Source organism: Silurus aristotelis (assembly GCF_946808225.1).
Source record: "Silurus aristotelis genome assembly, chromosome: 8".
NCBI lineage: Eukaryota > Metazoa > Chordata > Actinopteri > Siluriformes > Siluridae > Silurus > Silurus aristotelis.
The window spans coordinates 1545979-1557971 of record NC_139581.1 but is presented as its reverse complement, the minus strand read 5'-3'; the positions used below and the strand labels follow the sequence as shown (position 1 = coordinate 1557971).

Sequence of the window (11993 nt, the reverse complement as noted above, 5' to 3'; positions counted from 1 at the left end):
TTCGTCGGACATTTGCCCAGGACGAAGGATCACATGCAGCTGCATGAGTTAATAGCAGAGACAACACAGACACAAAAACATACAGGACAAGAGATAGAACACTACATAGAACATGAAACATACACCACAGTTCAGAAACATTATGGACTCCTAACACATATGCATTGACTGATAGTGGAGGTTGAAAAGGTGGGTCTTAAGCCTTGATTTAATTTCAGTCAAAGTGGTGATGGTTCTGAGTGCAATGGGTAAGGAGTTCCATAGTATTGGAGCAATGACAGAAAAGGATCTGCCACCCGCAGAGGATAGACGGTATCTAGGAATACATAGAAGTTTAGAATTTGAAGACCGGACTGATAGTGAAGGAACATAGGATAAGAGAAGATCGGAAAGATAGGGGGGAAGAGCAGTTAGTGCCTTATAAGTGAGCAGTATGATTTTATATTTGATGCGAGATGAGACTGGCAGCCAGTGAAGATCAAATTATATAGGGGTAATGTGGGCAGATTTGTTATTGGAGGTTAACATTCTGGCAGCTGAGTTTTGTATGTACTGTAAATGTGAGTGAGCTGATAGACCAGAGAAGAGTGAATTGCAGTAGTCGAGACGGGACGTAATCAGAGCATGTACTAATGTTTCGGCATCATTTCTGCAGATATAAGGTCGCAGTTTGACAATTCGTTGCAGATGAAAAAAAGACGTTTTAGAGAGGCTGCGAATATGGGCATCAAAGGATAGTGAGGGGTCGAGTATGATACCTAAATTTCTAACAGTAGCTGAGGGGAAAATCGTAGTAGCATCCGCATCAAGACTAAAGTCCACAGAGTTGTTTTTTATTAGAGATGGGGGACCAGTTATCAGAATGTCGGTTTTACCCAGATTCCGGCTAAGAAAATTTGAGTGTAGCCATTGTTTTAACTCGCTAACACAAGAGGAGAGTGAGGATTTTACATTAACAGAATCTGGTTGGCAAGCAGTATATAACTGAATATCATCAGCATAACAATGATAACTAAAACCATGTCTACGAATGATGCCAAGCGGCTGAATGTACAGAATGAATAGTAGTGGGCCAAGAACAGAGCCCTGTGGGACACCCTGTTTAAGTAAGACAGTAGGAGATTTGGAATTGTGTATGGAGATGTGATATTGCCTGCCCATGAGATAAGAGGAAAACCAGGATAGTGCAGAGCCTGATATGCCTAATTCCGCTAATCGTGAAAGTAAAATCTTATGACAGACAGTATCAAAGGCAGAGCTGAGGTCTAATAACAGAAGTATAGAGAGACTACCTGAGTCTCCAATGAGTAAAAGATCATTAACAACCTTTACTAGCGTGGTCGCCGTGCTATGCTGTTGGCGAAAGCCAAATTGAAAAATATCAAAGAGGTTGTTACCAGCTAGGAATGACTGCAGCTGAGAGGCCCCAGCCTTTTCCATGATCTTCGATACAAATGGCAGGTTGGAAATAGGCCAGTATTTGGATAAGTCTGCCAGGTCCAGATTAGTCTTTTTGAGTATGGGAGTAACAGCAGCAGTCTTAAGTGACACAGGTACAGTAGAGGAGATAAATGACATATTAATAAGGTGGGAGATAGGGGCAGAAATCGCTGATGTACAGTCTTTTAGCAGGAAAGTAGGTGCAGGATCAAGAGTGCATGATGAGGAGTTAGATTTTTGTATTAGCTCAGTTATTAAAGAGGAATTGGTTAAGGCTAGGGTTGTCATAGAATTATTAGATTGAGATTTCATATGCTCATCGGTAGTTGGTTCCTCACCAAATGTCGCATACAGAGTATCTAGCTTACCCTGGAAATGGTCAAGAAAGAGCAGCACATAACCATGGATTCAGAGTCACTAAGGCTTTGCTTTGGTGCTTGAGTCAGTTTATTAATTGTGCTAAATTATATTTTGGGCCTATTGCTTGCTTTGTTAATGATGCTGGAGATATGGGAAGAGCGGGCTGTATTTAAGGCCAGTTTGTATTGCTGAAGGCATTCAGCAAAAAGAAGAAAATGGCCAGTTGAACCAGTTTTCCTGAACAGACGTTCATGTTGTCTACATTTTACCTTCAAACCTCGTAGCTCTGCATTGAACCACAGGGAGGAATGGGACATAGGGACAGACCTAATCTTAGTTGGGGCAAACTCATCCAACAATTTTTCAACAGTACAGCAATACTTGTCATAAATCATAGATAGGCAGGTTAAATTTTCACATCAGAAACAGCAGAGGAGGCAACAGAATCACAAAAGGAGCTAGTGTCAACAGTATTTAAATGACGATAACGTATGGTTAGATTTTTGATGTGGTTGACTGGACAGATAGATGTAAAATCAAAGGAGATGAGTCTATGGTCAGAAAGAGGGGTAGCTAAACTATCAACAGAGATATTGTTCAGACCAGATGTACAAACAAGATCAAGCGTGTGACCATGAGTATGAGTTGGAAAATTAACATGCTGGATGAGGTCAAAACAGTCAAAAACAACATTTAGCTGAGTAGCAGTGGAGCCAGCAGTATCAACATGAATGTTGAAATCACCAAGAAGAAGAACTGGGGACGACACAGCACATGCTTCGGTTAGTAATTCACTGAGTTCTGAGAAAAAAAAATCACTTTGTTGTTTAGGTGGGTAGTAAATTAATATAAGTACAACGGGATGTTTCATACCAAACTTAATAACCATGTACTCAAATGTCGTGGTATTGTGAAAAACCAGTTTAGAGACAGTTAAAGACGCACGAAAAATGACAGCAAGACCACCCCCTTTACCAGTTGTACGTGGTTCTGACAAATGTCGATATCCAATAGCGGTAAGCAGATTCAGCTGGATAAAATCATCTGGTACCTGCCAAGTCTCTGTGAGAAATAACATATCATATTTATTGTCAACTATTAGCTCATTCATATAGGTGCCTTTGTCTGAGATAGATCAACAATTTAGAAGGGCACAGTGTTTATTTGTTCCATTGACAGTAGGGGTATGCTTAATCACAGAGTCAGTCATATTAATGTTGACAAGGGAGCGATGTCGATTATGAGAACGTGCCGACTGTTTCATAGCCCTGCTACTAGACCAGATAGAGGGGATCGCAGACAATGATGACTGATGAAGGACGTATCTCCTTCTGGAAGAGCGATGTACATATCTTGGGCGATGAAGGATACCAGATGAGCGGCAATGGTCATACGTCGCGGGGTCAAGGCGCCAATGCCTGTTTAGAGCCACTAGCTCGCAGGGCCTCATAGTTAGTCAGATCGATGGAGGATCGAGAGGGTAGAGGGCTCGCGATAAACTAGAAACCAAACTTTTCTTGCCACAAAAAACTCTCCAACACGAGTTCTCCAGCACGCCGAAATGCAAAAAATAACTCGAAAAAACTCTCCAACATGCCGACAGGCAAAAGATAACATCCAGACATATGGAAATTCCTCAGATCGGAAAGTAATCCAAACAATAATTCTGAAACGTGAATTAACGCAGCAGGCAAACAAAACAAAACAAAACAAAACAAAACAAAACAAAACAAGACAAAACAATAACCCAGCATGGAGCGGCAGCTAGATGCGCACAGCGTTCCCAAACCGGAAGTCTTGATATCTTGATATCACCCAAACGTGGATGAGGTTCCCCTTTGGTTCCTCTCAAGGTTTCTTCCTCATACCATCTAAGGGAGTTTTTAATTGCCACAGTCACTCCTAACTTTGATCATCAGGATAAATGCAAATACATTCAAATATAAGTGAACTTTGTTATAATTCTTTGTTATAATTCTTACATTCTGTAAAGCTGCTTTAAGGCGATGTCCAAAGGGCAATAGAAAAAAAAGGAAATGTATGTTTTAGTGCCTCATTGTGAAGTGTCTTATCATGTAGTAACATAAGTTTAAACCTTAATTTCGGATTTCTCTATTTACCATGTTCTTTATTGTTCATCTGTGATACTGTTTAAAAGAACAATAAAGAAGATGGTAAATGGAGAAATCCTGCCATCTACTGGTCATTTATGAATCTGCAGCGTTGATAGACATCCTCATGCAAACAATTACAATTTAAAATACAAAAATACAGATTTTATTTTTAAAAATCTATCAGAAAATAAATCTTCTGTATTTTTGTACTTAGAATTATAATTTTTTTGGATGATACCTATCAACACTGCAGATTTATAAATGACCAGTAGATGACAGTATAGTGTTTATTAACACAGAAGTGAATTAGGTATTTAAGGCAACGGACTAACAGATATAAATCTACACTTCTGTTTCTGATAAAACAAAAAAAAAACTTCATGATCAATAACAACGAAGAATCCAGTGAATTTGAAAGTGCACAATGAAGCAAATGCATCTTTCCCAGACAGGTTCATATCCGCAAAGTAAAACTGAAATCTGTATGCAGTGAAATCCAGCTGTAATGTGGGAGGTGGTAGCTCTCGATAAGGGCCTCTACCCAATGCCATACATGTAGATGTGATGTGTTCATGAATTGAAAGTAGATGTGTAATGCTGCATGTTTAACAGTATTGTTGACTGTTAATAAAGGTGGAAACAGTTTAATTCAACACAGGGATTTTTGTTGCTTGTTATTATATGTTCATTTGTTCTACCATGTCAAATAAACATTTGAAAATATCAAGGTTTTTACCATATAATATATACTAGAAACGAATATGATACTAAAAATAAATACTACCTTAAAGTAATGATTTTAAAAAAAGATTCAAATTAAATCATAATTATTTATTCATCATTAAAACTAACTGAAATGTTTGGAAATGGCCAATCAGATGTGAGTAGGTGCGGCTTTGGAAAATTCGTATGACAAAAAAACAAAATAAAACAAACTAAATAAATAAATAAAATGTTTAGTGCAGTTTAACAGTCAATATTCAAATGTTTGATCTGGCCAATCAGATGTGAGTGGGCGTGGCCTTAATGTTTGAACTTTAAAACTTTAATGCTGAAACAGCTTAAGAACGAGCTCTGAAAACATTAAAGCCACGCCCAATTACGTCTGAAGTGGAAGCTAAGATGGAAGCTAAGCGGCTAAAGTGGAATATTTGAACTGTTTTACTGTAGAAACGTTCAGCCGCCGACAGTAACATCCAGTGAGGCAAAACATTTCTGTGATTCCTGTAATAAAATGAGCTTGTTGTTAAAGTGACGAGACAAGAAGCATCAGCGGAGCCGTTTTCAGCACATTAGGTCTAAGATTTAGAATAAATGTGTGTTTGTTGGGAACGAATTGAATAAAGGAGTGATCTGGATTTCCTGTGAACCTTTCAGTACATTTATTTCTGTAGGAAAATGATTAAAGTCCCAGTGGGAGAGAGATCCTCCTCACACTTCCACTAGAACTGAGGAAAACATGTGGATTTGACTCAGGTGGGGTTTTAGGTTGAGGTTAAAACACAGTCACACAGCACATAAAAATTAATATATACAGATAGAAATATCAATAGTGACCCAAAAATATAGAGAAATTTAAGCCAGCTATGAATTTGACTGCATTAGAAAACGTCAAACATCCGGGTGTTTATTTTAAAGTAAGAAACCACAAGTGCACTTTTCACCCAAAATATATCCTCTGAAAAATAGATTCTGTTTCAACATGTACAAATAATTCACACGAGGCAAAACATTAGGCCAAAAGTATTGGGACACCCCAGCCTATTCCATCTCTCACAGATCATCTCGAGTTCATCAGCACAAAACTCAGTTTGGAAAAAAGGCAAAGATGAAGGATTTTTATGGCTTTTATTATTTAAGAATTAATTGAAACCTTTATCACAATCATGAGGAACGTGGCCTGGAAACATCTCTGTACCTTTACCTTCATTCTAGAAACATCCTACATTCTACAGATTCTGCACACAGAATTACTGAAGTTCAGGGAGAAATGAAATCCGACTCCTCAGTTATTATTTTATTAAACTTTTACATGCAGTTCATTTCATCACAAAACCACATAACTGTGTTAGAATGCACACAGAATCCAGCGTATAGAGGCCGAGTGAATGTGGTGTGGACTCTGTGGAGGAGCCTCATCGTATCAGAGACGCTGTAGAAGGACAGAGTTCCTGCACTGTGATCCACATACACTCCTATTCTGGAGGACGCTGGACCTCGGAGCTCAGTTTTATGGTTATTGTGTCGGAAAATTACAGAGGAAGGAGAACACACCAGACTCCAGGACTGACTGTTGTTTCCAAACACACACTCAAAACCCTGTCCTTTCCTGCTGATCTCTTTATATGAGACTGATATGTACACAACACCACCGCTCCACTCCACCTCCCAGTAACAGCGTCCACACACACTCTCTTTACACAACACCTGCTCCCAGAAGTCAAATCTCTCTGGATGATCAGAGTATCGCTGTGCTGTATTACTGTATGTCACGACTCTGTTCGTCTCAGAGAGAAAGAGATCAGGATTTGCTGTGTTGGGATCCAGAGTCAGATAACAGAAATCTAGAACAATAAAATGTGCACAGGTTTGATGTTAATCACAGGATTTATAATAAGTGTATGTGAGACACCTGTGTGTGTTTCTGTTCTCCTAATGCTGCTCTACATGAACTATTTTAAATATTACACATCATCAGTCATCAGGGAGAAATGGATCAGATTTAGATCATCAATACAGACATGTTCACACTCTGTGTGTGTGTGTGTGTGTGTGTGTGTGTGTGTGTGTGTGTGTGTGTGTGTGTGTGTGTGTGTTACACCTACACTGCAGAAAATCTGCTCTGCTCTTTGGTTCTGAGGGTAAAATCATCTGAACTGCTGCAGCTGTTGAGACACAGAGACAAAATGGAGACTGAAAAATGATGTGGAAACATTTTACATCATAAATATGAAAGTTGTGATTCTTTGCTGGTATCAGACGACTAACAACGGTGTCAGATAACTTTCCAGATCTGAATTAAAGTCTATCTAGTGTAATAAGTGTGTGTGTGTGTGTGTGTGTGTGTGTGTGTGTGTGTCGGGGATCCACCTGCCACGCCCCCCTCGGTAGCTGTCACGCTGCCTCGCTCTGCTGCTCCCGGCATTAACAGGTGTCTCTCGTTACCGATTCAACATATAATCCTTCGTTCTGACATCACTAGTGTCAGACCTACTTTATGGCTACGGTGACCGACCTGACCCGAGACTGCCAGCATTCCCCGCTGGTTCCGTGGATTATATACCTTCCCTGTGGATTATATACCTTCCCTGTGGATTATATACCTTCCCTGTGGATTATAGACCTTCCCTGTGGATTATATACCTTCCCTGTGGATTATATACCTTCCCTGTGGATTATATACCTTCCCTGTGGATTGTACCTGTTCCAAGGATTATGGCGGCTTTACGGACTCAACCCCCGTTACGGTTCGTACGCTCTCTGACTCGGTGTTGTGCTCTGTTTACCTCAATAAACATGATAGAGCTACTCCAGCTTCCAAATTGTGGTCCATACCCTGACAGAGTGTGTGTGTGTGTGTGTGTGTGTGTGTGTGTGTGTGTGTGTGTGTGTGTGTGTGTGTGTGTGTTGTACGCATCAGTGTCTTTTTAATCTGCTGCTCATGCTGTCTCACAAGGCAGTGGAACATACCCAGAGGAGAACGCTATCTACCTTCTTCTGCATACGTGACCTCCACTTATTCCTGTTCCGTGAAATTTCTCTCCCTCTTTACTGTGATACACAACAAATAAATTTCCAACACAACTATTTGTTTACCTTGTGGAGGGATTTTGTTGAATTCCTCCTGACAGATTTCCTCGACTCGTTTTTTCAGATCGGAGACCGATTTCCTCACTCCATCAAATGAGAGATGTTGATTGACAGTGAAGCTGGGTGAGTCGTCACATCCAGGGGAAACACAGAGAGACGGGAAACTCTACAGAGAGGAAACACATCATAGAGAAGGAGAAAAGTGGAGGAGAGAAACGAATGAATCTTAGACTGAATCAGACCAAAGACACACTTGTGATCTCAGACAGGAACATTTATTGTTGCTGTAATGAGCTTTTAGGAGGAAACTTTGTGAGGAACAGCGCCCTCTGTAGATCAGAGAGTGAGTGTTACCTGGAGGAAGTGGATGTGATCAGGTGTGTGTGAAAGCTGCTCCAGATCACTGACTCTCCTCTGAAGATCAGCGATCTCCTGCTCCAGATGTTTCAGGTGTTGTTCAGCTCGACTCAGTTCAGCTTTTTCCTGAACTCTGATCAGCTCCATCACCTCCGAGCGCCTTTTCACCAGGGAGCTGATCATCTCATTAAAGATCTTCTCATTATCATCTACTGCTGCCTGTGAACGCTTCTGTTAGAACACACACACACAGACACACACACACGGTGAGAGTTCGTGTGTGTGTGTGTGTGTGTGTGTGTGTGTGTGTGTGTTCATTCCTCACCTTTATAGTATCAACAGTCTGTTTCAGCTCCTGCACCTTCTTCTGCTTCTCCTGGATCTTCTGCTGGGATTTAATCTGCTCCTCCTTTAACTCATTCTGAGACCAAATAAAATACATTTCAGATAGATTTCTTCCTGTTTTACAGAATTGTAGTCAAATTTCTCTAAAAATCTCTAAAAATATAATAAAATAACTTCCAGGATTAAATGTTGTTCAGCACAGATTACATGATAAATTTAGTGATGTGTGAAAATGGTCTACTCAAAGCCACACCCAATTCCACCTCATTAAAGATGAAATAAAATCTGTATTTACAGGTGATTTACTGCGGCTTTACAACGTTTAAATGCTTGTTTTCATTGTTTGTATATTTAATTTATGCCAATTTAATTATTATACAAAATGACATTAATTATATATTCTAGATGCTTATATCTTCACAACTAAACTAAATGTTGTTTTAAACAAAAATTGTCAAAATGTTATTATATCTTATATATATTTTTAAGCATGGTCGTCAAATGCCATCTGCAAAATACAATCCAAATGTTGCTTTATATCATACACACGTTTTTTTTACAGAAAGAAACGACCCAACATGAGTGAATTTGTTCAAAGAAGAAAATCGCGCATTCATTCAACAAGCAGCCACAAAAAGCTTTTCAAATGATGACAAAAGTTAGAATAGTTACATTTAATTTGTGGCTACTGACATGAAATGTTTCCCAGATGTTGGTAAGAACTCATGCAATCCAAACATATAAAGACATCAAACTGTAGATGTCCATAAATAAAGTTATGTGTAATAATGTGAAATGACACGGGGAGAAAGTATTGAACACGGTGGATTTAAAACTTTGTCGGTAATGACGGCTTCAAGACGCCTCCTGTATGGAGAAACTGGTTGCACGCATTGCTCAGGTGTGATTTTGGCCCAATCTTCTACACTCCAAATCTTCTAAGTTCTGTGACCTCTTCTATGAACTCTGATCTTTAGTTCTTTCTGTAGATTTTTAATTGGATTCAAGAAAATCACATTCAATAAAGCATGTAAGTATATTAAAATGTACTTTAAAAAGTAATAATGTTTGGTAATATATGAAGCCTAATTCTGCTTTATTTTATTTTTTTATGCAGAATAAATTCTTGAATTAATGATTGTGCATTTTGTTAAGTAGTGTACTCCGTCTAAATTGTATCTGATGATCCAGACAACAGCCTTGACAGCCAGAACCCCCAGCAAGACATTATAGAACTCTGCAAGAAATGTACAAAGCAAAGACATTTCATTGACTCTGATGCTTTGAAGGAGTAGGACAGTCCAGCAAAACCTTTACAGGCATAACCCTGCTTCAAAGATCTGGACCATGTGGGTACACTGAAGCATAGTTTGGACTGATGTAAAACATAGTGACATATCCCATATCTTCTACCGAACTGCAGACAGTTGATGATTCCTAATCTAACATTAAATCATTAATATTCTTTTAAGCAACAGATGTGGAGAATCATTAAGCCAAACAATTGCCAATACAGGGAGACCTTCTACTCCATTTTTCAGTTTTTTGTGGAGTGATGAAAGTCATGAAGCCTCCAAGAACATTAAATGGAGGTAAAGCTTTTTTTATTGATTGAATCTAAATAGCTAAAGGGTTCTCAACTCTGGCCCTTGAAGTCCACTTTGCTGCAGAGTTTAGCTTTAGTTTGTTCTGATTAGGGTTAATCAGTGTCTTCAGGTCTTACTAGAGTCGTGTGAGTTTGATCAAAGTTCAAAGTTTGATCTACACATCATCACAACCAAATAAACAACAAAAGTACAGATATTTGTGTAAAAATTAAAAAATTACAAGGAAAAAGTCAAAATTTGTCTGAAGAATAAATAGTAAATTAAAATACTGATACCAGAAAAATCTACTTAAGTACACTAACAAAGTATTTGCACTTCATTACTTTCCACATCTGCTGATAACATTTCGTTACCTTTTCACAAAGGAAATAGAACTGGGGGAAAACAGCTCCAGCTTTCTCCTGTTTAACACTTCTTTACATATGATCCTTCAACTGTAACTAAAATTCACCTCATAAACAATTTCATTATTTATTACAATTAATTCATTGTAAAAGAATAATAATGTTCAGTTCTCACCTGTTTTTTACTTCTTTCTGCAGTAGTTGAAACTGTATCATGGCCTTTATGTTCATCCGTCATACACAAGTAACAGATGAAGCTTTGCTCAGTACGGCAGTAGATCTCCATCAGTTTGTCGTGCTGAGAGCAGATCTTCTCTTGGAGATCTACACAGGCTTCAACTAACTTGTGCTTCTTAAAAGCCTGAGACTGATAGTGAGGTTTAAGATGATCTTCACAATACGAGGCCAGACACACCAGACAGGACTTGACGGCTTTGTGTTTTCTCCCAGTGCAGGAATCACAGTCCACATCTCCAGGTCCAGTGTAACAGTGAGCAGGAGAAGCAGCTTGAAGTTCAGTCTTCTTCAGTTTCTCCACCACTTCAGCCAGCATGTTGTTCCTGCATAGAACAGGCCTTGGAGTGAAAGTTTCTCTACACTGGGGGCAGCTGTAGATGCTCTTCATGTCCTCCTGATTCCAGATGCTATTAATACACACCTTACAGTAACTGTGACCACAAGGAATAGCTACAGGATCCTTCAGGAGATCCAGACACACTGCACAGATGAACTGATCCTGATTTACTGAAATACTGGCTTCTGCCATTTTCCTGCTGTGTGTGTGTGTGTGTGTGTGTGTGTGTGTGTGTGTGTGTGTGTGTGTGTGTGTGTGTGTGTGTGTGTGTGTATGAAAGAGAGAAGAAGAAGAAAATAGAGGGAGAGGCTTCAAGTTCTAAGTTTCGTTTTCTCTAAAATGAACTTCCTGGTTGTGTGTGTTATAGTGTGACACACAGAGTGGGCGTGGCTTTAAACACAGAGAGTTCAGGCTTGTAAGGAACAGTGTAGTCTTACAACAGGAGATACTTTCTGATCTAAACAGTCCAATCCAATGCAGTCTGATTTGTTCTTTGGTGTGAATTTGACTGTGGGTTTAATAATAACAGATATATAAAACTGACAGCGTTCAGACGCTTCACTCAGCACATCATGTCTTTGTAGGTGTAATGCTACAAGTTCACCACATCTGGATTCGAGGATCTTCTCTGTTTTCTCTCTGCAGTGTTTTCAACATCTGTCATGTGAATTAGGGAATGTCACTGATACCATTATGAAAATTTGGAGTCACTTCACTTTGAAAAGGGGAGTGAAATTTGACTTCAGTCTGAGATCTCATACCTTCGATCTGTTCATCATTTCTTAAATTCTGACACGTCTCACAGTTGCTACTGCTGGAAAATATCCACACAGCATGACACTGTCGAAAAAAAATATTCTAATCCAATTTCTGTAGCTTGTGTTTAATCCAACATACTGTATTTAACTTATAACTAGTATAGAACTTTAGATACCATGAGTTCAACATAAATAGATGAATCAAACCTATTTAGCCGATATTTTAATCAAACTCATGCAATCTATTTACTCCAAGTAGAAAGTAAACTGATAGTCAGATACGA

General features: G+C 39.0%; 1 protein-coding gene across 1 annotated transcript; it reads right to left on the bottom strand.

Moving 5' to 3' along the window:
* Positions 1-5929: 5929 nt before the first annotated feature.
* On the bottom strand, positions 5930-11300 carry LOC310729594 (tripartite motif-containing protein 16-like). Its single transcript, XM_083547985.1, has 6 exons — positions 10553-11300; positions 8407-8502; positions 8079-8312; positions 7731-7890; positions 6740-6799; positions 5930-6478 (listed from the first exon to the last, which is right to left on the bottom strand). The coding sequence occupies exons 1-6, from the start codon at positions 11141-11143 to the stop codon at positions 5943-5945; spliced, it is 1677 nt and encodes a 558-aa protein (XP_083404111.1). The 5' UTR covers positions 11144-11300; the 3' UTR covers positions 5930-5942.
* Positions 11301-11993: the final 693 nt, after the last annotated feature.